The following is a 23336-nucleotide window of genomic DNA, read 5'->3' as shown; positions in this document are numbered from 1 at the left end:
AGTAGTACAAACAATATATTCTGCTTCCATTGTAGACTTAGCAATACAATCATGTTTCTTACTCAACCAAGAAACTGTTGTTCTATCAAATAGAAATATATATCCACTTGTAGATTTTCTATCATCTACCTTACTTCCAAAATCAACATCACAATAGCCGATTAATTTAGATCATTGATTCCAAAGCACAATTTCATATTTTTTGGTACTTTGTAAATATCTTAATACATGTTTTATTGTTTGCCAATGTTCCTTATCTGGATTGGATTGATATATGCTTACCAGTCCTATTGCATGACAAATGTCTAGTCTAGTACTTGTCATTGCATACATGAGGCTTGCCACAATTTGAGCATAGCGAACTTTAAGTATTTCGCTTATTTCTTCCTCATCTTTTGGGCGCATATTTTATTTAAAGCATGACCTTTGCAAACATATGTACTTAAGAATTTACAATTTTTCTTACCAAATCTTTTAAATATTTTTTATATATGTTTTTCTTGATCTAAATATAAAATCTTTGAATTTCTATCTCTCAAAATTCTTATACTAAGAACATAGGCGGTTTCACCCATGTCTTTCATTTTAAATTTAGATTTCAAGAATTATATTGTTTTATTCATCATATCTAGACAATTACTTGCTAGTAATATATCATCAACATATAATGATAATAATGTTACTTTATTATCATTTTTCCATATGTATACACAATGATCTAGTTGACTCATTTCATATCTCATTTCTAAAATGGTTTGGTGAAACTTCAAATCTCACTATCTTGAATATTGCTTAAGTCCATACAATGATTTCTTCAACTTATAGACTTTTTTTCTTCATGTTCTTTAATTTGGAATCTGTCTACCTGATTCATAAAGATTTCTTCTTTTAATTCACTATTAAAAAAATTTGTCTTTACATATAACTGACGTAATTCTAAATTCATCCTGACAATATTAGACATGATAATTCTTACGGATGTGAACTTTGTCACAGGCAAATACGTGTTCACAAAGTCTATACTTAGTTGTTGGGTATATCTCTTGGCTACTAACCTTACTTTATATATTTCCAAACTATCATCAAATTTAAATTTTCTACTGAGAACCCATTTTGACCCAATAACTATTCTATTTTTTGGAAGATCTATTAACTCTCAAACAAGCCATTTATCTGAATCAACACTATTGATTGTCTCAAAAAAATTTCAGGATCATTATTTAAATTTTCCATACTTATATTTAGGGTATAATGATCTTGAGATAATATTGATTGTCATCTTGTTTTTTTACTCCCACTATCTCTAATATCAATATCTGAAAATTGATTTTTATCTAATTTTCTTTTAATTCCATTACTTTGTATTTAAGTAATGTTAAGATTTTCATTTTCAGATTCTATAGAAATTTGTTGATTTTCAAGATCATTTAATAAATTTATTTGATCAACTGAAGTAACAATTCTGTTTTCTACATACCCAATAAACCTGCATTCTCAAGTTTTACTTTTCAATTTGTCCCTTAGTGGCATTAGGATGAGCACTTGTATCTCACAATCCTACACTTTGAATTTACTTGAGTCTGGTTTATGTCCCGTTCATATCTCATAAGGTGTTAGAGGTTTCGTTGGTTTCAACTCTATTAATATATATGTAACCGTCAATAATGCTTCTCTTAAAAAATGTGATGGTATATTAGCATATGTCATCATTGATCTCGTCATATCCAATAGAGTTTTATTTATTTTTTTTGCAATGACATTCTATTGAAGCTTATATGGCATAGTATAAATATGTCTTATACCATTCAATTAATAGAAATTATTCAAAATTTCAAATTCATCTCATCTGTCACTATTCAAACTTTTAATGGACCTGCCCAACTAGATTTCTACTTCTGTTTTATATTCTTTAAATTTCTCAATTGCCTCAGATTTATGTTTGAGTAAGTAGATATATCCATATCTTGAATAGTCATCAGTGAAAATAATAAAATACTTCATTTTTCTATGGATTTTTGCTTTAAAAGATCCACAAATATCAGAATGTATCATTTCAAGTAATTAAATATGTAAATTTTGAACTTTTAGAAAAAAACTTACTACTCATTTTTTCTTTGATATATGGTTCACATATATCAAAATTATCAAAGTTTATTTGTGGTATTAATCAACTTTATATATTCTAATCATCTTATTTTTATTTATATGGTCTAATCTTAAATGCCATAAACATGCACAATCAGTAGACACATTTAAATAATCAGAATCGATACTTTATTAATATCAATATTTAGTTCATACATATCGTGATTTCTCATACATTTCACCAATACATCATCCTTACTTATAATGACAGTTCCAGACTTAAACTCAACTGTGTAACCTACATGATCTAGTACAGGTATTGATACTAAATTCCTACGAATACTAGATACATATAATACATCATTAAGTAAAAGAAAGGAACTATTAACTTTAAATTTACATGTAGATTGCTCAAAGACATCGCAGTATGTATTGTTGGCCACATACACTTTGTGCTCACCTGTTTGCTTCTCTTCAAGTTTGACAAATAATTTTTTGTTCTTGTATATATGTTGCTGCAGAGTCAACCCACCTTGAATTTAACGCTGGTTTCATGAGTATTACTTCTGAGACTGTCATCACAATTTTCTTAATTTCTTATGCTTTTTCCTTATTAGGACATTATGATTTGTAATGCCCATTCTTCCCACATTTAAAACAATTTCTAGTAAACGGTTTGCTTTGCATCTTTTTTCCACCATTTTTTTTTCTTAAACTATTTTGACTTTATTTAATTTTGTGTAGAGCATTTATCCCGAGGCATCGATAGATTAGATGATTTACTATTTTTATTCTTCATCTTTATTATTTCTCCTTCAAGTACTACAAGTATTGGAAATGATGTCATTATTATTTCATAATGTTAAAGAAATAACAATATGATCCCAAGATGAAGGAATACTATTCAGTATGGTTGTAACTTGCATTTTATCAGTGAGAGGATGACTAGCATCATATAATTCTTTTGCAATCAATTCCATTTGGAGCACATGATCGCATATGTCATCCTTATTTTCCATGCTAGTTCGGTTATATTTATCTAATAATAATTGTATATAAGTATTCGATCTTAAACCATACTTTGTCTTAACTGTATCCATAACCTCTTTGGTAGTTTCATAGTCTTCAAATGGAGGAATGATATGATCATTCATACAATGAAAAATTAAAGTTTTTGCCCATGCATTTTGTTCTTCCCACTTATCTCTGGTTCGTACGCTACTTCCACTTCCATTCGACTAATTTTCTACATTTTTTAATGGATTTATTGTTGTCAATGTGTAAAGGTCTTTTCATGAGTTAGAAGAAAAGTTATATACATTTTCCAGACTTGAAAATTTATTCTATTCAATTTTTCTATCCCTAAGGGATTAATACTTTTCTTCGGCGTCATAAATAATAAACCTTAAAAATTAACAACAAAAAAGTATATGTTATATTGTGGATAAACTAAAAACAATAGTTCAACTATGAGAAAATAAGATTATTACAAAATTAATAATAATAATAATAATAATAATAATAATAATAATAATAATAATAATAATAATAGTCCTTAGATTTAATCCAAGATGGTACCCTAGAAATTCTCCAATTATATTTTAAATAAGGAGAATAATGGAAGTGACGCCCTTATCGAGTATTCCCACAAACTTTTCTTGAAGTTTCTCTCATTTCAAGGAATTTCTACCTATAATTTCGATCGACAAGTGCCCTATAATAATTTGGCACGAACTTTAGAGTACAACGACTTTTGAATCGACCAAATCGGGCTTGTAATGACCCAAAACGGCCAAAAATACAAAAGTTGGCCCTCAACAATTAAAAAATTTGAGTTAGCCGGTTCAAGTCGGGTCTAGGAGAAGAAAACCGGTGGTTAGCGGCGTGGTCAATGGCTCAAGAAGTAGCTTATTTCTTCTCTTTACTCGTGGCTTGGCTTAAGGTGCAGCTTGCGGCTGCAGGTGGTGGGTCAGCTCGTGGGCTGGAATCTTGGGCTTGGGCTTACTTCTGAGTCCAGCTCGTTACAAGTCCACGGGGTTCAACGAAGTAGGTTGGAGGCTTGGCCTGAATTTGTGCCATTTGGAGTAAGCCTGTTCTAAATAAAAGAATGTCGTTCGGTTTGGCAGAAATACTATCGTGTTGTTTTTTTACGGGCGGCTTCCAACTGGCCCTTATTCGGAACGACATCGTCTGATGCAACGTTTGGGTCCCCAGACGTAGCCAAAATGACAATGTTGTTTTGTTCATTTTCATTTCCACTCGATTGAACGGCATTGTCATTTAACATAAGATTATTTGAATCTTTGGTACCATTGGTCGAGACCAAAGGTATTGTTTTTTTCCTCGTTCCTAATACTTCCCGTTTCTATAAAACTCCAAGTGGTTTCTTCCTTCGGCGTACTTGATTATGGCAACCCAATATCCGACACTCTCAAATCCTGGTGGTGGTGAGAAATTCCAGTGACCGGCCGAAATAGTTTTTGAAAAATTTTCACTTTTCTCTATTTCGGGGAGTACTTTTTTTATTATTGATTGAAAATATTCCAATAGTTTTCTTCAAAATAATAACTACTTATCAGATTTTGAAGATTCTCAGTATACTCTAGGCCTCCCACCGTAATTTAGAAAAGTTTTTTCTTTGGATTCGAGAGTCTGCAAAGATGATTGTAATATGCAAATGTGATTATCAAACGAAGCACTTGCTTATTAATAGTCTTCTCAATGCACGAAAATAACTTCTTTGTCATGACTAGGCTCTTGATACCACTGTAGAATTTTATAGAATGAAAATAGATAGAGTTTCAACAATATAGTGACACTCTCGTGAGGGTATTTTGGTGATGAATAAAGGGGAATTCAAGTGTATTAATTGTATACAAATGGTCTCTATTTATAGACCATGAGGCACTGATTGGCAAGGTTGTCATTGATTGGTAAGTGACAACCTTTTGACTAAATTAAAATGTTGTGTTTCTTGACACTCCCTCAACCATCACCCCCATAGAAACCATCACTATAGAGAGGGTGTCATTCCAAGAGATACACTGTTTATTGTTCACACTCCTTAAAATTACACTTGAGCTATTGCCACTATGTGACTAGATATTGCTAGTCATAAACAAACGGAACAATTAATTAATCAGAAATAATAGAAAGAAAATAATAATATAAATTAAAATTGAAGGACACCTTAATGACTCTTCCTTTATTTTTTGATTGGGGAGGGGAGTTGCGTGAATTTCTTAGTTTCTTCTATCTTTTCATTTGTTGTTGTGGTGTATGTATTAGAGAGAGAGAGAGAGAGATGAAATATTGGACTTGGGACTGAAAATGAGCTATAAGGTGCTGGTTTTCCCCATCTCACAATGTTATAGTAGGTCAATTGGGTGTGAATTATAGGTACAACCAGTTTGGTCTTTTGCTTTCAGGTATATTGATAAATTCATGTTCTATAATCAATCCATTAAATACAAAAATATTTCCATCATCAACCCATTGCTTTCAGGTATATCTTTGCATTTCTCCTACCTTCTAGACTTTTGTGTCACAGACATTGTCCTACATGCCTGCCTAGCCTCTAGAAAAAGGTGGAAAAAAGATTACAAATTACACAACCTCTTAAAAGTAATGTTGGGGCTAAGTTAAGGGAGTTGAGATCCTACCACTTCAAGAACCATTACCATCCTTATTCCTTAAAAAAGAAGGTGAAAGTTCCATTGACAAATGATTACATAACAGTTGCTGGTATTCCAAAATTTTCCATTGTATTTTCAAAATAAGTAGTTTTCTATGCTACTTTACCCATAATATATATTATTTTGACCAAAATGAAAACACAAACTTTACCCACGGTCATTTTATTTTTGAAAATTAAAACCTTTACTCACAATTCTAAAAAAAAAAAAAAAAAGACTATCATATATCTAGCGCACACATATATGTTGTGTTGTTTTCTTAGGGAATAACTACCTCAAAATAAGAATGGGTCAGTTGATGACTATTTCCTATTACCACCTCAAAAGAACTTCATCAATAGTCAAAAGGGCAAAGTCCTCCCAAGCCCTCCTTCCAAAATTGAATACTAATGCTTGGTTTGGATGGCAAAGTCATCACATCCCATCTCAATATCTAAACACTACAAATAGAAACACTTTTCAATTTCAAATTTTCTAATTTTTTATTTAATCATTACCTAATCATTATAACTTTTCTAAATTTTTAAATAAAATACAAAAAGTAATTTAACTTTTTCAAATTTCAAAATAAAAATAATATTAAAAAATAATATTCTAATAATATTTTAAATTTATAATATTGTTATTCAATTTTTTCTCTGTCTTTTTTCAAAATCTCATAAAACATAATAACTCAATCATTTCACTATTATTCACATATCATCTCATTTGATCTCACCATCCAAACGGTTTGGGGGGTGAGACAAAACACAAAATTCTCATATCATCTCATCTCATCATTACACATTTTTCAAATCCTCATATAAAATATAATAAACAATTTAATTTTTTCAAATCCTAATTCAACTTTTTCAAATCCCAAAACAATAACAAATATGCATAACAAGAAGCTAGCACTCGAATTGGATTATCTAAATGTCAGTGAAATGTAAATTTTAACACATTTTATATAAAATTGCCTGCATTTGGTTATCCCAATGCAAAATTATATGACTTTTAGATACAGTATAAATCATCCCATGGTCATATTTGGGTCTTCACTAGTGTAGAAGAGTTTAATAAAAAAGTTAATAAAAAATTTTATTGTCTCTAGAGTAGAAGAGTAGTTTTGTTTGGTTATATAGTTTGTCTCTACCAATCATTTGATTGGTAGAATTGTAAAATTATATGAAAAAAATAAATTAAAAAAAATAAGAATAATATTAAATTATTAATATTTAATTATTATTTTGGCTAATAGATGGATAATCTAATGTTAGAATCTCTCTTTAATGGAATAGACAAAAGACAAAACATGCCATATTATCTAGAATATGACTTTACATTTGCATAATCTAATGCTAATAATGCTCTAAAAACATATATACATACACACACATACTCATGCAAAAGAGCTAACTTGCTCACCAGTGGGGACAAGAACTTCTCATAAATGAAAATGGGGCCTCCGGACGTTGGATATACAATGGAACATGCAACTTTTGAATGATGGGTACATTGCAGGAAACTAGGGCCTCTGAATGTTGGGGTTGTTCTCTTGGAGGGCTTTAGAAATTTATGGTTGCTCGGGTTGTCCTCTTCTAGAGTTTTAAAGCCCCACCATTTGGTTTTGTAAGTTGATTGGGGTTTTAACTTCTTTGGTGATAGGGTTTAAAAGAAATGGGATGCCGGTAACTCAAATGGCCGGAAATGGTGGGAAGAGGGATGGTTGCTTGGATGCGTGTTGCTGTGAGAGATAGTTGGTTGGGCTTGGATTTTCACATGCTTGGAAACAATCACTGGTTGCTTGGACGGAGTGGGAAGGAGGAATTACAAAATGAGGCTCTAGGGTTTCAAAAATGGGTGATTTGGTTTCAAATGTTTTGGGGTTTGGATTTGATAGCTTAGGGAGGAGGGCTTCCGTTTTTTTAGTTTTATTTTTTAGAATAACTTAACCATGTAGCAGGACCACGTCAACCAGTAAGATGAGCGAAAAGAATGAGGTGGCCCAATGGTAGGGGTGTGCAATTGGCCCGATTTTTTTTTTTTTCAGTTTGGCCCAAAACTTGGAAATCCGGGTGAATCCAAACGATTATTCGTCCGGATTGGACCTGTGTTAGTAAGATGAAACTGAATCCGATATGGACCTGGTTACGAATTTAGTTATGTAACTGGGTCTTATCTAAGAAAAAAAAATACAAAAAATAATTCAGCTTTTTCAAATTTCAAAACAAAAATAATATAAAAAATTATACTCTAATAATATTTTAATTTTATAATATTTTTATTCAGTTTTTTATCTCTCATCTCTCAAGACTCCATAAAACATATTAATTTATATCATTTATTATTATTAACAAATTATTTTACTACTTTTAGCAAATCATCTTATCTCATTTTACTATCAAAACCAGGTAATCTCATTTGAACATCCAAAACGATGACTTAAGAGAAATGTTTTGCTAAAATCTTAACACTAATCATGCTTGCATGCAATACTTTTATGTTTCTTCTTTTTCTTTGAAAGCGCCTTAGATTTAACCTATTTGTTACGCAAATATACTTTCTTTAGAAGGCGCATTTTCACAAACTTCTTGAGTACTTATTTTGACACATTGAAGTCGTATATATACTAACATTAATTAACATGCATGCATGAGTGATTGTCCTGTATACTTATTCTAATATGCTCTTGTATACTTCTTATGTACTTGGACTATACCTATTTACTTGGAATAAAATCTTTTAATACCTATAAAAAAAAAAAAAAAAAAACATGCATACATGAGTGATTGTCTCATGCAAGACTATTAGAAATTTTTGGCATATTTTTCACTAGTTTTGTGATAAATTAATGCTTGGAGTAACATTCTCCATCAGAGTTAATCTTAATTTCTAGTTTCTGATATACATATTCTTAATTTATCACCGACTAAGTAAATTGAAACAATAAGTTTGGATATTGGGGCAGATAGTATCAAGTGTTACAATTTGATATTATTGTAAAGTATTATTATTTATTTTGTTCTTCGTAAATTGATGTTTTGCATTGTGATGTAAACAACAATGTAATATGTAATATGTATGCATTGTGTGTGTTGATGTATTATTATTTATTTTGTATAAAAAATAAAAAATAGAAAGGCCTATAAAAAAAGCCTCTTAAATTGTTAAAAAGATTGTTAAAAAAAAAAAACCTTTTAAAAAGTGTTTAAAATATTTTTACAAAAAAAATCTGGAAATTAAACATGATATCCGAATTTTAAAAAAAGTACTATAAAAACATTTTAAAAATTTTTCAAAAATATTTTTAAAAGAAAAAAAAAATTGTAATAAATTCGGTTATCGGTTGGATTTTTTCAAGACTTATTCGGATAGATAACCACCCATTTTTAAAACCTTAATCTAAATTCGATTATGGACGGATATTCGGATCCGTACTAGGTTTTACACCCATTGTGTCTTCCTTTCTTTATTCTCACGCCATCGCTGAGTTAGGACTAGGGAATCAAAACATAGCTTACCCAAAAGTTAAAACAAAAACAAAATGAGACCTTTTCTGTTTTCTTTATTTTTTGGGGGGTGGGTTTATAAAGCCCCCAACATGCTCACACATTCACTCCAACTGTTGAAAAACAAATAAAAATAAAAAACAACCGAACCTTTCAATTGCCCAGGTTCTAGGGTTTTTACTTTATAGTCTCAGCTCTTCGAAGTTCCCTAAAGCTACGTCGTTTTCAAAAATTCTCTCGCACTTATAATCCTTTGAATCGCGTGGACTGGTCATTTCCTTTCCGTGAATTTGGATTTTAGAGGTAAGGTTTCGGCCTAGTTCTGAATTAGTTTTCAATGAATTTCTGCTTTATTCTCTGTTTGGTTGCTGGGAATATAAGGAAGACGACGGAAAACGGTCTTTTGAGATTGACACAATCTGCTTATTGCCAAATGATACTTCAATGGAGTTAGACTTAACACGGGGGATACTTTTAGGTCTTTTTCTTTTCGCTTCTTATCTTAGGTTTTCTGGGCACTGAAAGGGAAGATCAGCGGTCGCTTTTCCTATTGTGTTTGTAAAAAATTATATCGTTTATGATGGGGATGATACATTTCCAGTGAGAGGATTTTGCTTCGGATAATTTCGACTTCCGAAATGGTTTTCTTTTGCAGTTGAATTTGGTTATTGAGGCATATTCGGTATGATTTGTAGTTTTCTGAATTTTTTTATTTATTTATTTTTTAATATAAGCATGACGTATAAATGTGAAGGAATTACTTTAGGTGCTAAGATTGAAATGATAAACAAAAATGCTAATTTCATTTATGGGTTTCCAAAAGTTGTATATTTGTGCATTGGGTCCCAATTAAATTTTGAAATTGTTTGAAAGTGTTTTTGGCTTTATTAATTGTAGCTTTGTAGTACTCATACATAAATGTTGTAGCATTGCAGTATTTACTGGTTTTTTCACACAATGAATTCATTCAGCTTTTTTATGTTGTTGAACCAGAAATTGTGCTATGAGTTGTGTCAGCATCTGAGATGGGCAAAAATTGGGTTTTGGCTGTGAAAATCTGAGTGACCGAATTGTTACCAGATTGACAGTGAAGCCGTAACACATTAGATGTATGGTCAAGGGAATTATGGTCCTCATTTTGGGCAGGGTCCTAATACACCCATGTCAACTGCGTACCCACAGCGACCTCTGGCTCCACCACCTCCTCCCCCGCATTCTCATCAAGGGCACTCAGTCCCGCCACCTCCTTTGAATCAACAAACTCCTCCTGCTGTTCCACCTCATGTAGGTCATCCAGGTCCTCATATCTATCATCAGCATGTTCCTCCTGTTCCATCCCTCTCAGTTCACCAAGGTCCACCCATTCAAGTCCCAGCTGTTGGGATGCCAAACACAGGTCAATCTTATTTACAAATTCATGGAAGTGCCCAGTTGCCTCTTACATACTCTAATAGTCAACAGAATTCACAATATCATTCGCATATAGGGACACAAAATATGCATCACCTTCCACCACCAGTACCTCCACCACTTGGTCCTCACTCGGAAGTGTTACAGGCCCCACCTCCTCCCAGGGTGTTACCTCCTCCTCCTCCTCCTCCTCCGCAACAAACATTGTATAGATCTCCTGTTCATCCACGTCCACAGCAGCCTGGTTCTGTGCAGGGTCTTCAACATATCCCACCTCGCCCTCCCACTTATAGTTTATCTGGTCCTGCTCAAGTAGGAGGTTTTGTACCTTCAACTGTTGGAGAGTCTCATATGCCTTCCATGGTTCTGCCGCCGCCACCGTCACCACCACCACCACCACCACCACCTTCTTCTCCACCTCCTGGTCTGCCTTCTCCACCACCACCCACGTCTTCATTTACATCATCTTCTGCCCCCAATCAGGTTAGACATAATGCCCCTACCCATGTTGCCTATCTAAATCAGGAAGGTGGAAGTGACTCTGAGGTGGGTCCTCTAGCTGGAGATGGTACATCAGATGGAAGTGCCATATCGGATCTTCCTCCACCTCCACCTAAGCCATCAGAAAAAAAAGTTGTTCAGAACATTGAAGATTTGTGCCATCTTATTTCTAAGAATGGGAATAATGTTGAAGATATGGCTCACATAAATGAATCCAAGAATCCAGAATTTGCATTTTTATATGGTGGTGAGCCAGGAAGTGAAGCTGCAATTGCTCATGAGTATTTCCTGTGGATGAGGAAGAAATGCATCTTGGCATATAAGACGTGTGAATTGCAAAGTGGTTCATCATTGAGGCCTTTAAAAAATGAGTCTTCAACACAACCTGACCATCTAATTGTTGGATCTGGACGTTATTCACCTACAGATTCTGACATGGAGATGGAAGGTAAGTATGACCTATTGTAGTTGTTCTTCCCAGTATTAGTAATATGGCATTTTTTTATCTAGTGTGCTTGTACTGCATGCTTGATTGCTTCCCTTTTCCTTAGATGAAGGCTTGACCTCACTGGCTTTCATGTCATGTGTTATAAGATACTTGTCACTTTCTTAGAATTTCGTTATCTGTTTGTCATGTAGTTATGATGATCTACAAATTTATTTTTAAGGTTCAACAGGTTTTTGTTATGAACTTCTGGAGTTCACCACGCACTAGTAAAAGTTACTGTTTAAAAAATCACGTGAATGTTGTTGAGAAAGCGTTTGGATTTTTCTCCTTTTAAAGAGTTAATTTTTTATTATTAAAAAAACTGTGCTTACTAGTTATTTACTGCAGAAATCCTCTAGTAGGATACAATACTACAACAGTAGAAATGAATTTTTGGAGATCATTCAGTACTTTGTCAAGCAAAGTAGATAATAAACTTGGGAGTCTACCAACCACGTCATTGAATGGCTATGAAATTTTTTCTGAGTTTTTTCAATACTGATAAGAGTTACTGACTTACAATGCAGCATTGGAGGTTCTCTCTCTTTCCCTCTCTACTATTGCTAAATTTTTCTCGCGTAAATCTAATGGTTTCGTGTGAATAATAAAATCTTAGGCTGTCTGGATTTCTGAAATTTATTACTGCTGATAATTAATGTCGTCATCAAAATTTCAAGTTTCTAGTTTTTGATTGTGCATAATGAACAAATGATATGCAGGAGTTCACTGAATAAGGACCTAGAAGATTATACCCTTATGGGGTGTTTTGTTTGCGAAATCTAACATTCCCTTGGCATATAAATTCCTCAGAATATGATGTCTGTGAATTTGAATTCTTGGGAATATGACTAAATTCAATTTTGGGAATGCTGGGAATATGATATGATTCACTGTAATATGAGGTTCTTATGTATGGTTTATTTCTAAGAATTCTATTGGAACTATTTGTTCTTTCCAAAATATCCCAATATTTTCTCTGAAGTGTATCGGGCTTTTTGAAGTATTTCTTCTATTTTTTTATTTCAACAAATGGAAACAATAAATAACAAAATTGTAACATAAAATTCTTTGATCAAATAGTAGCATAAAAGTTGATCAAACAAATAGTATCAAACAAAAACAGCATACAATTAAAAAAAACACTTTTATGCAAATGTTAAAAAGTTTATCGACCATAGATCAATGCCACTCATATATAATCGACTCGCAGTCGCATCTGCAAGAACTTGAATCACTTAGTCATATTTATAGTCATTAGGCAAAGTTAAAAAATAATCAGACTAATGTTGATCAGCTGTAAGTAGATTATATAAATAAAACTATATAACTAATTAAAAAAAGTTAAAAGGATATTCTTTTCCATTTTAAAAAAGGACATTCCAAGTGAGGTGGGACTTTAGAATAGAATTAATAATTCGTTAAAAAAGGTGCTTGGGATGGGTTCCAAATTCCCATAGCCATCTGGATTCTCCCCACTTAAGTCTATCCAAATGGGGTAATTGTTTAAGATTCTCAAGAATCTTAAAAGATTACCTCCATCCAAATGCCCCATTAATGAAAACCTATAGCTCGATGTAGAAAACTTAATACCACAAAGCCATTAAAACTGACCTTTCGGCTCTCACATCCAAAGCAACCAGTGATAAACCATCTCAATGAACACAATCGTGCAACCTTTTTTTTTTTTTTTTTTTTTTTTTTTTTTTTTTATAATTTTGTTAATTGGTTTTCTTGGTGAAAAAATACAATCTACCAAGGATGTTGATTTACATTTCACTTGTCATCACTGGCTATGAGATTCTTTTCCATTAGAGTTTTGGATTCTGGCCTTTTTGTAAGCCATGATATAGGTTATCGTATCTTTCTAATGTCTAGTTTTTTTCCCATTAGAGTATTGGATTCTGGCCTTCTTTTAAGCCAAAATATAGGTCATCATATCTTTCTAATGTCTAGCCTTTTTTGGTTTAGTTTTTCTTTATTCCAATTAATTTCATATAATATCTAAGTTGAAGTGAATTTATCTCACGTTGATCTTGTTCAGGCTGTCCAATTCCCTTATTAATTTATATATGGATTGTAAGTCATTTCTTCTGATGATGTTTAAGTGTCGAATTTTGTTGGTTAGAGGCCTTAGGGGAAAACAAGAATTGTTAAAAGTGCTTATTTATATTTCTCCTGGTCTATATAGTCTTTGATTGAGCACCTTTTTTTGACAAGTATGAAGCTGATTTTTTTTTTTTTTTTTTTTTTGTCCTTTAATGGGTGGTTTTAAGATGATTTCACCCAGTCTGACAATGATCAGGGATTCAATCACTCAATTGAAATACCAAACAATGGGTGTGATTTGGTCCCTAAGAAGCTTGATGCAAATGAGCATTGTTTACATGCACTGCATAGTTTAGCGGAAGGTAGCCTAATGAAGGAAGCCTCATCTGAAAAAGGGACTTGCTCTGGGCCCTCCAAAATAGGCGAAGAAGGTAAAGGTTGTACTTGAATATCTCTTTTCTGTGTTTTCTCTTCATTATCAATTTTAGCATAGATTTTCTTCTGATCTTTTCCCTCCAAAGTGAATCACTTTTCAAAGTCTCTAAGCATGCACCTTGAAACTTTTGCTTTAAGTTATGCCTCAAACCATGAGCCTTGCTCGAGCTTTAGAGTTGTTTTTAATAATGTAATTTATTTGTTTAATGTTCACAGATTTGTTGAAGTGACTTTATACTCTGACTAGGGTCATATCAACTTCATGAGTATTAGTGATATTTCTCCTCTTCGTATATTTCCGATTTTTGTTTATTCACACACGGTTTACATTGAAAGTGAAGTTCTTCTAGAGGATTCTTGTCGTTGAATTATTAATAGAGTTTGCAGTAAACAAGATTCATCTTTACATTGCAGCTTTCTCAATTTCTAATTGTAACTTATAATTTTAGTATTAACTTCTCATTGAAAAATAAGGCATTTACCTATTCTAGGAGTTGGAGATCATGCTCATAGTACCTTGCTCCAAAGGGACTCGATTGGTTTGGATCTTTCAGTTCCTGATGCAGCTGTAGGGTTGTTTAATTTCAATCTTGATAAACTACCCTCCCAACAATACACCAATTGATGGAGGCAGTGGATTATAACCTTATTAGACCTGTGTAATTTTTGTTAAAGTTTAATTATAACCTTATTTGACCTGTGTAATTTTTGTTAAAGTTTAATTATAACCTTATTAGACCTGTGTAACTTTTGTTAAAGTTTATCTCATGTCAACTGTGTATTCATAATCTCTCTTTTTTGTTCATTTCTCATCTAGCTTGTTCTTTTTCATTGATATGGAATGAGCTTTCATTGGGTTGCACCTCCTCTAAGTTCAGACTTTATTATTATTATATTTTATTCAGGGCTTCATCTTGACAACTCAACATTCAGAAAGCCAATTTATGATGTTCATATCCCAATTGTGAGTTCAGCTGGAGCTTCAGAGCATACCATTGCCAGAAATTTAGAGAAATCTAGTGCTCCTCTATCTAATGAGATTATTCGTCCGTCCAAGACTTTTGCTCCAGCTGAAACCATCCCTACTGATAAGTGTTTCGGTGAACCGATCCAAAATGGCAGCCCATTCAGACTTCTACAAGGCTATGCTTCCGATGACAGTTCAGAAAATGATGATAAGCCCCACCGTGAAGATGGTTGTCCCCTAACGCTTTCACCATCAATTACACCTCTTGCTATAAATTCCAATAGAGATTCTGGTTATAATCTAGGGACAGATGTAGTATCCAAGGGTTTCTACAGGAGGACTGAAAAGGGGTTTGGACTGCACTCTGAATCTAGCATTGTCCATAAGGTTCCAGAAGTTACCTCAGATTCACAAAAGGTGGTGAAGGATACCGGTACAGTATCTATCTCAAGTGGGACAACTGACGAACACGTTGATTATAACCATGAAAATCAAGTGGCTATTAGCCATGCTGCTTCCCGTGAGGCTCTCTTGGAAAAAGATGACTTGGGAGGCACTGGTATTGATGTTTCTAAGAGTGCCATGTCTCAAAAGAAAAATAAAGAAAAAAACATGAAACTTGAATCGACACCTTTAAAAGTTGATGAATTTGGGAGATTGGTGAAGGATGATGCTACTGACAGTGACACTGATGATTCCCGCCACACTCGGAGGCGTAGTAAGAGGGGAAGAAGTAGGAGCCGTAGCCAATCTCCTATAGACAGGGGTAGAAGGAGTCGTCCCCGGAAAAGAAGGGAGAGGCGAAGCCGATCTCGCAGGTATTTTGTGCATTTTATATACAACTTGATCACTGTAATTGGCTGATTACTTGCTATTTGGTGTTTAGAATAGGCCTTTTACTTTGCTTGTGACCTCATACTTTGTACTTATGTCATAACTTTCTGGGGCATAGAAGCTGTCAAAACTTTAATGTCAATACTTCCCGTGTTTCAGCTGGTCTCCAAGGAATCGAAGAAGCAGGAGCAGGTCTCCCCTATCCTGGCGTGCAGGTGAGGTCAGCGTTGAAAATGCGAGGCGGCAGAAGGGTCATCTTCCAGAATGCTTTGACTTCCGTAGAGGAAGGTGTTACCGTGGAGCATCCTGTCGGTATATGCACCATGAATCTGACAGGAGCAGTGGATCAAGGTACCAGAAGAGCAAACGACAGTATCCAGAAGATCCTCCTAGTTTGAGGAACTCTAATACTCGTGAAGACATCCATAAAACCTCAGCAAATGTATCTAATAATGAGCGCGAAGCATCGAAGAGCCAGGAGCTGCATCCCTATCAAGATGTGCATGGTGCTACGAAAGATGGGAACATCAGTTGGAAAAGGGAGGATATTCTTAATGATGCTGGGAAATCTGGTATTTCAGATAGTGATGGCCCAATTTTTAATTCTAATATCATTAACCATGAGAGTTCTAGAGATGTAGCTGCCGATTTGTGGGAAATGCAAGTTGTTCAAGAAAAGCAAGAGCAGCAAACTACTAATATTCATGATGCTGAGAACAGTCGGTTAACAGTGGACTCTCAACAGCCATTGTCAGTGGATGGTTTTCTCTCTCAAGCTGCAAGTGATGCTGATATCCCAAAGTTACAAGGTAATATTTCTCCAGATGCACATTCATTTATTAAAAATATATTCACTCAGCAATGTCAATACAATCTTTCTATTACAGGGGTTCAAAATGCTGATCGCCCATCTCAGCTGATACATGACTCTTCTATATCTGATTCATCACCTGGTCATACATCCCTGGCTTCTAATAAATTCTCAACAAGTGAACCTTTACCAAATGTGAAATCATCAACTCAGCCATGGCCTGACTCAAGCTCTACCAGCAGGCCGCTTTCGTCTGAACGATCTTCATTGCAATCTCTGGCTCCCAAAGAGTCATCTCATAGCATTTCTGGTATGGGGTTTTCTCATCATCCTTCTGAGTTGCACCCTCCTCCTGTCTCACAAGGTGTAAATGCTGGCCATACGGTGCAGCTGCTGAAGGACGACTTGACACCACAGGGTGCATCCTTTCCATTTGAATCTGTTCCTGGGGACAGTTTTCTTCATTATCAAGTTCCACTACCCAAACAACATTCCCAATATTCTGTACCCCCAAATTCTTCTTGGACCTCCTTGCCGCCACCCCCTCCACGACCACTGTATGATTCAACTGGTGATGCAGGAACTGCCACTCCAGGTGTTTCTTCACAGTTTCAGCAGAGCTCCTCGCTCCCTTATAGTTCTCAGGCTTCTGTAAGGATCTACCCTAGCGATAGGGCTGCTTATATACGAGTTAGTGAATTTCCTCTTCAAGCCTGTCCTCCAGGGCAGGGGCCTAATCAACCACTCCCTTATGTAGAAGATTTGGGATCAAACCCTCTGCCAAAGAGCAACCACCCTAGTCAGCCTTTTAGTGGCATTAATCTTATGAGAGAGAATCACTTTCCACAGCTTCCAGCCCAGGATTTAATCTCTTCAAGCTCCTTTGCTGCTGGCAACATGCTGCCCTCTGCACGAGAATTATTTAAAGACAAAATGCATTCTTTTTCTGGTGACAGTTTGCCTCCAGGTGAACTTATAAAGTCATCTTCTCAGAGCCTTCCTTATTCACAGAGCCAACAGCCACCATATGGTTTGAAATACCCTGCAACTGATATCATTTTGGGTGAGCCTGGAAAGACTGGCTCGGTGTCCAGATACCCTTCAGATCTTCTGGGTGGGCATCAGTCGTCTCAACTTCCTGATTTTGGGGGTTCAAGAATTTCTGCTCATCATAATCCTTATGCATCTACTTTTGAGCAGCCACTGAGCTCCAAATTTAGTTCTGGTGTATTCAAGCAAGAAAAGGACGCACCTTACTCTAGTAAATTTGATAGTTCTTTCAAGCCGAGCCATGTTCCTGTTGATGGGCTAGGTGTAGGCCATGTCAGATCAAGCCAGATGACTTTCTCACCAAGTTCCACTAAGGCAATTGGGCAGCTTTTGCCTAGGTCAGGTGGCGACCAGTATGACCCACTTTTTGACAGCATTGAACCGGCATTGAATTCATTCAGGAGAGATGATCATGGTCAAAAGCCAGAACTTACTGGTGAGTCTGACTCCTTATTAAGGTTCAGTGGGACCTGCAAGCTGCCTGATGTGGAAGAGAAGCATAAGGAGATTGGGGCTGTTGCTTCAACTACATCTCTGGACAATGATGAATATGGTGAGACTGCAGATGCAGAAGTGGGTGCTGTCGAGAATGAGAGCCCAAGTACTCCTGTTAATGTAGCAAACGTAACTGGGGGTGACATTGAGATTGATCAGATTAAGTCCTCGGGGAAAAGCAAAAAGAGCAAAGATTCTCGATCGATGAAACTTTTCAAGATTGCTGTTGCTGATTTTGTAAAAGAGGTTCTTAAGCCTTCGTGGCGACAAGGTAATATGAGCAAGGAGGCATTTAAGACCATTGTAAAGAAGACTGTTGATAAGGTGTCTGGAGCCATGAAGAGCCACAAAGTACCCAAGTCTCAGGCAAAGATAGATCAATATATTGATTCGTCACAGCGGAAACTGACCAAACTTGTGATGGTAAATTCTTTTTTCTGGCTTCTACATGCCCACCCATACTCGTGTTGTTTTTATGGATTTTATTTCTCTTTAGATGTATGAAGCATTTGTTGTTGAAAAGAAAATAGATGCTACGAACTCAGCCCAATCCTTGTGTTCTTAAATATGATGATGGGTCTTCACTCTTCACATGGCATGACGTTAGTGGATGGCCTGCCCCTTTTTATCATCTCATGAGGTTATCAATAACTTGTCGCTGTAAAAGGTTGGTGAAGTGATTTTGAACCATTTGATCCTAAACCTTCTCCTAGCAATGGCTAAACTTCAAACTAGGAAGAGATGGCCTAGTAGGCTATTATAAATAATAGCAAACATACTAACACAAGTTGCTAATTGCTCCCAGTAATATTCAATTCCCCAACGTTCTCTATCTTTCTGTCTAGAAAAAGAAGAAATTGTATATGAACTGCTTCATGGCCATTCTATTTTTTTTCTGGGATCTGTGAGAATGTAGTTGATCAAGACGTTTATATAAAATTGGAGGGGTTCTATGTAGAAACTGTGTGCAGAAATTTTCTTAAGGGGGTGGTGGGGGGTTTGAGCCTGCAAACAGTGGCTTATGCATAACCATGTACTTCTATGATACTTTGAAGTTGTATCTTTCAGACTTCTCAGTCACTCTCCCAACATATTTTTCAGGGCTATGTGGATAAGTACGTCAAGGTGTAGAAGATGATGTAAGCTGCGATTCCAGCTTATTACTGTAGAAGATTTGCAAATTGAGCTCTATGATAGTTTTGTCAACATTGTAGGGTTCTGTGAATAGATGGAGTTTTCTGCCGGCATCTTGAAGTCTGTACTTTTGGCGGTTTGCAATTTCAAGTGCAAGAAAAATATTACAGCATTTGGGAGGATGAACTTGAGGACAAAGGTTACTTGGGATCCCAACCTCAGCAGAGTTGTGAGTCAGCTGCGAAGGGTGCATGTATGGTTTTCTTGGAATATAGCTGTTGTGTTTTGTTCTAGACTCCTCTGTAAATGATTCCGTCCATAAAATTACTGTTCTTGCAATATCTCGGTAAATATCTTCCATTTTTTACTTATTATGACAAAAATTTGATGTGGAAATGGGAATCATGTATTGTTTAGGAAAAAAAACCTATCTCAGAAATAATGAGGGAAGTTCTCTATATTTTGAAACAGGCCCGTTTGGAGAGTTAGATGAGATGAGATGAGAATTTTGTAAATAGTAGTGAGATAGTTTGTGAATAGTAGTGAAATAGTTTGAGTGGAGTATTTTTTGGGTTTTGAAAAAAGAGAGAAAAAGTTGAATAAAAAATACTATAAAGTTAAAAATATTGTTAGAATATAGTTTTATAATATTATTTTTATTTAGAAATTTAAAAAAATTGAATTATTTTTTCTTTGAAAGTTTGAGAAAATTGTAATGATTAGTTTGTATTTGAAAATGGAAAAAAAAAAAAAAAAATGATGCACTGGCGTAAGGGCTGGTCTTTGGTCTTTTAATTAGTGGATTTGTGGGAAAAAGATCTTAAATTGTTGCCCAAACTAGATGGTCTCAAGAGCGAGGGAGATGGAAACCTCAGGCTCGTCCCTATGATATTTATTTTGTTTATTTAATGTTGTAGACTTGCATTGTTCAATAAAAACTTACATGATTAACTCTTAAGAGTGATTCTCTAATTTGAGTAAGAGAACACCTCATCTTTTCAAATATTCTCTTTGATTATTCCATTCATAACGAACTAGTCTTTTAATAGACTAATGGAATAAGTCGTGTTACATTCTAATTTTAAAATTAATTTATTCTTAATCTTCAATAGACTAGTACTAATAATATATTAAAATTATCCCTATCAGTTCTTTTATGGCTTTGGAGCTTCTTGCGAAACGTTGACACGTGCTTCACACAAAAAGGAGAATATCTTGTGGGGATTGTGGTAGAACGGTGTCGTACTTGGCCTCACTTGATAGTTGGGATGTAGGATCCCTTGACGTATACATGGAGGTGTCCTCGAGTTGGTAGGCCAGGTAGAAACATTCGTGGTGCAACAAGTATCTTTGTGTGAGAAGTCTGTATGATGAATATCTATGTTATAAGCACTTGTGTGGTAAAAAAATATCTATATGATGAGCATCTGTGTGGTGGAAGAATGTTATTGGAGCAACTGTAGAGATAGAATTGGTGTAAAATAAAACAATCTCACAACTCCCTCACCCAAGCTCATCGTGCTCACGTGCTCACGTTATCGAAGCTAGGGTTCACTGTTGCTCACCTCGCCACAACTTCCGGTTGCAAACAAAGACATCGTTACTTCAGCTTCCATATTACAATTTTTTTCAACTTCATAGTGTTATAAGTTTTAAAATAAAGTGCATTTTATTTTATGAAATGGAGTATTTTGTAACCTAGCACTTCATTAAGAATAAAAGACTTATTTTTAAAGGCGAGTGACATACCAGTCTCTATATTTTCTGAAATTCATACTATACTGTGACCCTAGGGACTGTGTTATAGTTGTGACCTTCCAATAAACATTCTAGGTAGTTGCTCTCTTTATCAAACAGTGCCTCCCACAATTGTGCTTTGGGCTGAATGTCCGTTTGGATGATAAACTCATTTCAACTCATCATTAAAACTTTTTCAAATTCTAACATAAAATATAATAAACAATTCAATTTTTTTAAAATTTTAAAATAATAATAATAATAATAAATAATATTCTAACAATATTTTATCATCTCAACTAAACTCAACTCAGTTCAACATCCAAATGCAGCCTTAAATCTACATCCTTTATAAATATTATACTCATACATCAAATATTAGAGCATTTAATTCAAAATGCATTATCTTGGAAAGCTTTGATTTTTCTCTCTTAGCTCAAGGATTTGAGTAAAATCTTTGTATGATCTTTTAAATTAATTTTTCAAAATTAGATTTATAATTTTTTTTTTTATATTGTTTGATTTTTGATACTATACAAAATTTATGTCTAAATATTTAATAACATTTATTGCAAGAGTGTTCAAGCAATTCAGTAATGAAAAATTTTACAAACAACGCCACTATCCCACTCTTTATCCCATTATAATGAAGTGATATTATTCATCAATTTTTAAAATTCTTTTAGAAAAATTAAGAGATAATTCAAGAGTGATAAAAAGTATCACATTTATAAAAATGATTTGTATTATGGAATAACAATGAATAAAACCTATTGATTCGACTTGTTTGGGAACTAGAAGATGGGCACTCCTATCAATAAGCAAGACAAGCCCATTCCAGTGTAACTTTGGGTAAACGGTTAGCCCATCCGTCACTGTTGCAAATCCACGAGCACAAGAAGTTAAAGCATTAAAAAAAAAAAAAAAAACAAAAAAAAAAAAAAAAACAAAAAAAAAAAAAAAAAAAAAAAAAAAAAAAAACAAAAAAACAAAAAATGAGGAGTTTGGATAATAGAGTCAAAAGATACACTGTATTGAATTATGCAAATGTAAAAGAAAATGACTTCTAGCTATAGTAAATTAATGTTGTGGGTCATATTTAGATTTTACACTGCAGCTAGACCAAATGGAATAAAAAAAACTCTCTCTCTCTCTCCTGATTCTCCCTCTCCCCAACTCATTTCTCTCCCACGGTATTTTTTCTCCATTTCTCTCTTGTTCATTTCTTTCTTTCTATTAGGTTTCTTTCATTTCTCATGACCAATTAAAATCACTGTCTTTTCATCTTCAAGTGTGTCTTTAGCATAAATTTTTTTCGATCACCTCCTAGGGCTTTTGTCTGTCGATAGCAGTTTCATTATGTTAATATCATGTTTCGCATGCCTTTAAGCTAAGCTTCGATAACTCAGGTCTTCGAAGACGGGCCTGCAAAAGGTGGAAAAGACTGCGACTTTGAGAGGACAACCTAGGGGCTGGGTAACTTTTGATGCCAAAGTTAATAAATATTTTTGGAAGTTTGTAAATAAGTGAAGGAGTCTATGGATCAGAGAGATATTATCGTACTTGTGATCTGCTATTTATACTACATGTCTGAAGAGCAGATAGTGCTTGCTCCCATGAAGTCCGTGTCCCTTGTATTGTTCCTTGTGTCAGAGTCTTTAAATGCTGCATGACTCTGCGACGGCGTCGTAATGTGGCGTGTTGCTTGGGTGGTGGGGTCGTTAATGCGACATGGTTCTCAGACATTTTTTCTCTCAATCTATATCCCCTCTAGTCTGTTCATACATTCTCTGTCAGTAGATCAATGGCTTCCCGTATATCACTCTTGCTGTGCGGGCGAGTACTTGAAGACTGGACATTACTCAAGGGGTCCTCAGATCGGCGAGTCTCATTTCCTGCAACACCATCCCTCCTGTAGGTTGTGTTTAGAGGAGCTTTCCCATGGGCCGGGTTAGGGACTCTCTTCCTTGAGCTAGGCTTTTCATCTTGCTTAAAATTCCCCATACACATCGAGTCTTACATTTTTTTTTTTTGGATCCCCCTCCTTTCTTCTTTTTTGCCTTTTTATTTGTGAGTTGGGGTTTTGGGGTTCTTGCGATCGGAATTTTTTTTTTTGATACCCTCCTAGACTTGGGTTTCATTGTAGCAGCTTCTGTCC

At 34.7% G+C, this 23336-nt stretch overlaps 1 protein-coding gene across 2 annotated transcripts; it reads left to right on the top strand.

The window, feature by feature from the left end:
• Window positions 1–9357: 9357 nt before the first annotated feature.
• LOC121235985 lies at window positions 9358–19856 on the top strand. Of its 2 annotated transcripts, none has more exons than XM_041132456.1 (7): window positions 9358–9574; window positions 10265–11630; window positions 13943–14152; window positions 15056–15935; window positions 16111–16760; window positions 16839–18730; window positions 19409–19856. In XM_041132456.1, the coding sequence occupies exons 2-7, from the start codon at window positions 10379–10381 to the stop codon at window positions 19436–19438; spliced, it is 4914 nt and encodes a 1637-aa protein (XP_040988390.1). In that variant the 5' UTR covers window positions 9358–9574; window positions 10265–10378; the 3' UTR covers window positions 19439–19856. The 2 variants fall into 2 exon arrangements, with proteins under 2 accessions (XP_040988390.1, XP_040988391.1); XM_041132457.1 differs by having other exon boundaries at window positions 9359–9574; window positions 13943–14146.
• Window positions 19857–23336: the final 3480 nt, after the last annotated feature.

This window comes from Juglans microcarpa x Juglans regia, chromosome 6D (assembly GCF_004785595.1).
Source record: "Juglans microcarpa x Juglans regia isolate MS1-56 chromosome 6D, Jm3101_v1.0, whole genome shotgun sequence".
NCBI classification, from domain to species: domain Eukaryota; kingdom Viridiplantae; phylum Streptophyta; class Magnoliopsida; order Fagales; family Juglandaceae; genus Juglans; species Juglans microcarpa x Juglans regia.
The sequence above is the reverse complement of the archived record's forward strand: the minus strand, read 5'-3'. Positions and strand labels throughout refer to the sequence as shown.

Coding starts and splice junctions, on each gene's coding strand:
- LOC121235985 (XM_041132456.1), top strand. CDS start 10,379: ATGTATGGTCAAGGGAATTATGGTCCTCATTTTGGGCAGGGTCCTAAT. Junction 11,631..13,942: donor TTCTGACATGGAGATGGAAG/GTAAGTATGACC, acceptor GGTGGTTTTAAG/ATGATTTCACCCAGTCTGAC. Junction 14,153..15,055: donor AATAGGCGAAGAAGGTAAAG/GTTGTACTTGAA, acceptor TATTTTATTCAG/GGCTTCATCTTGACAACTCA.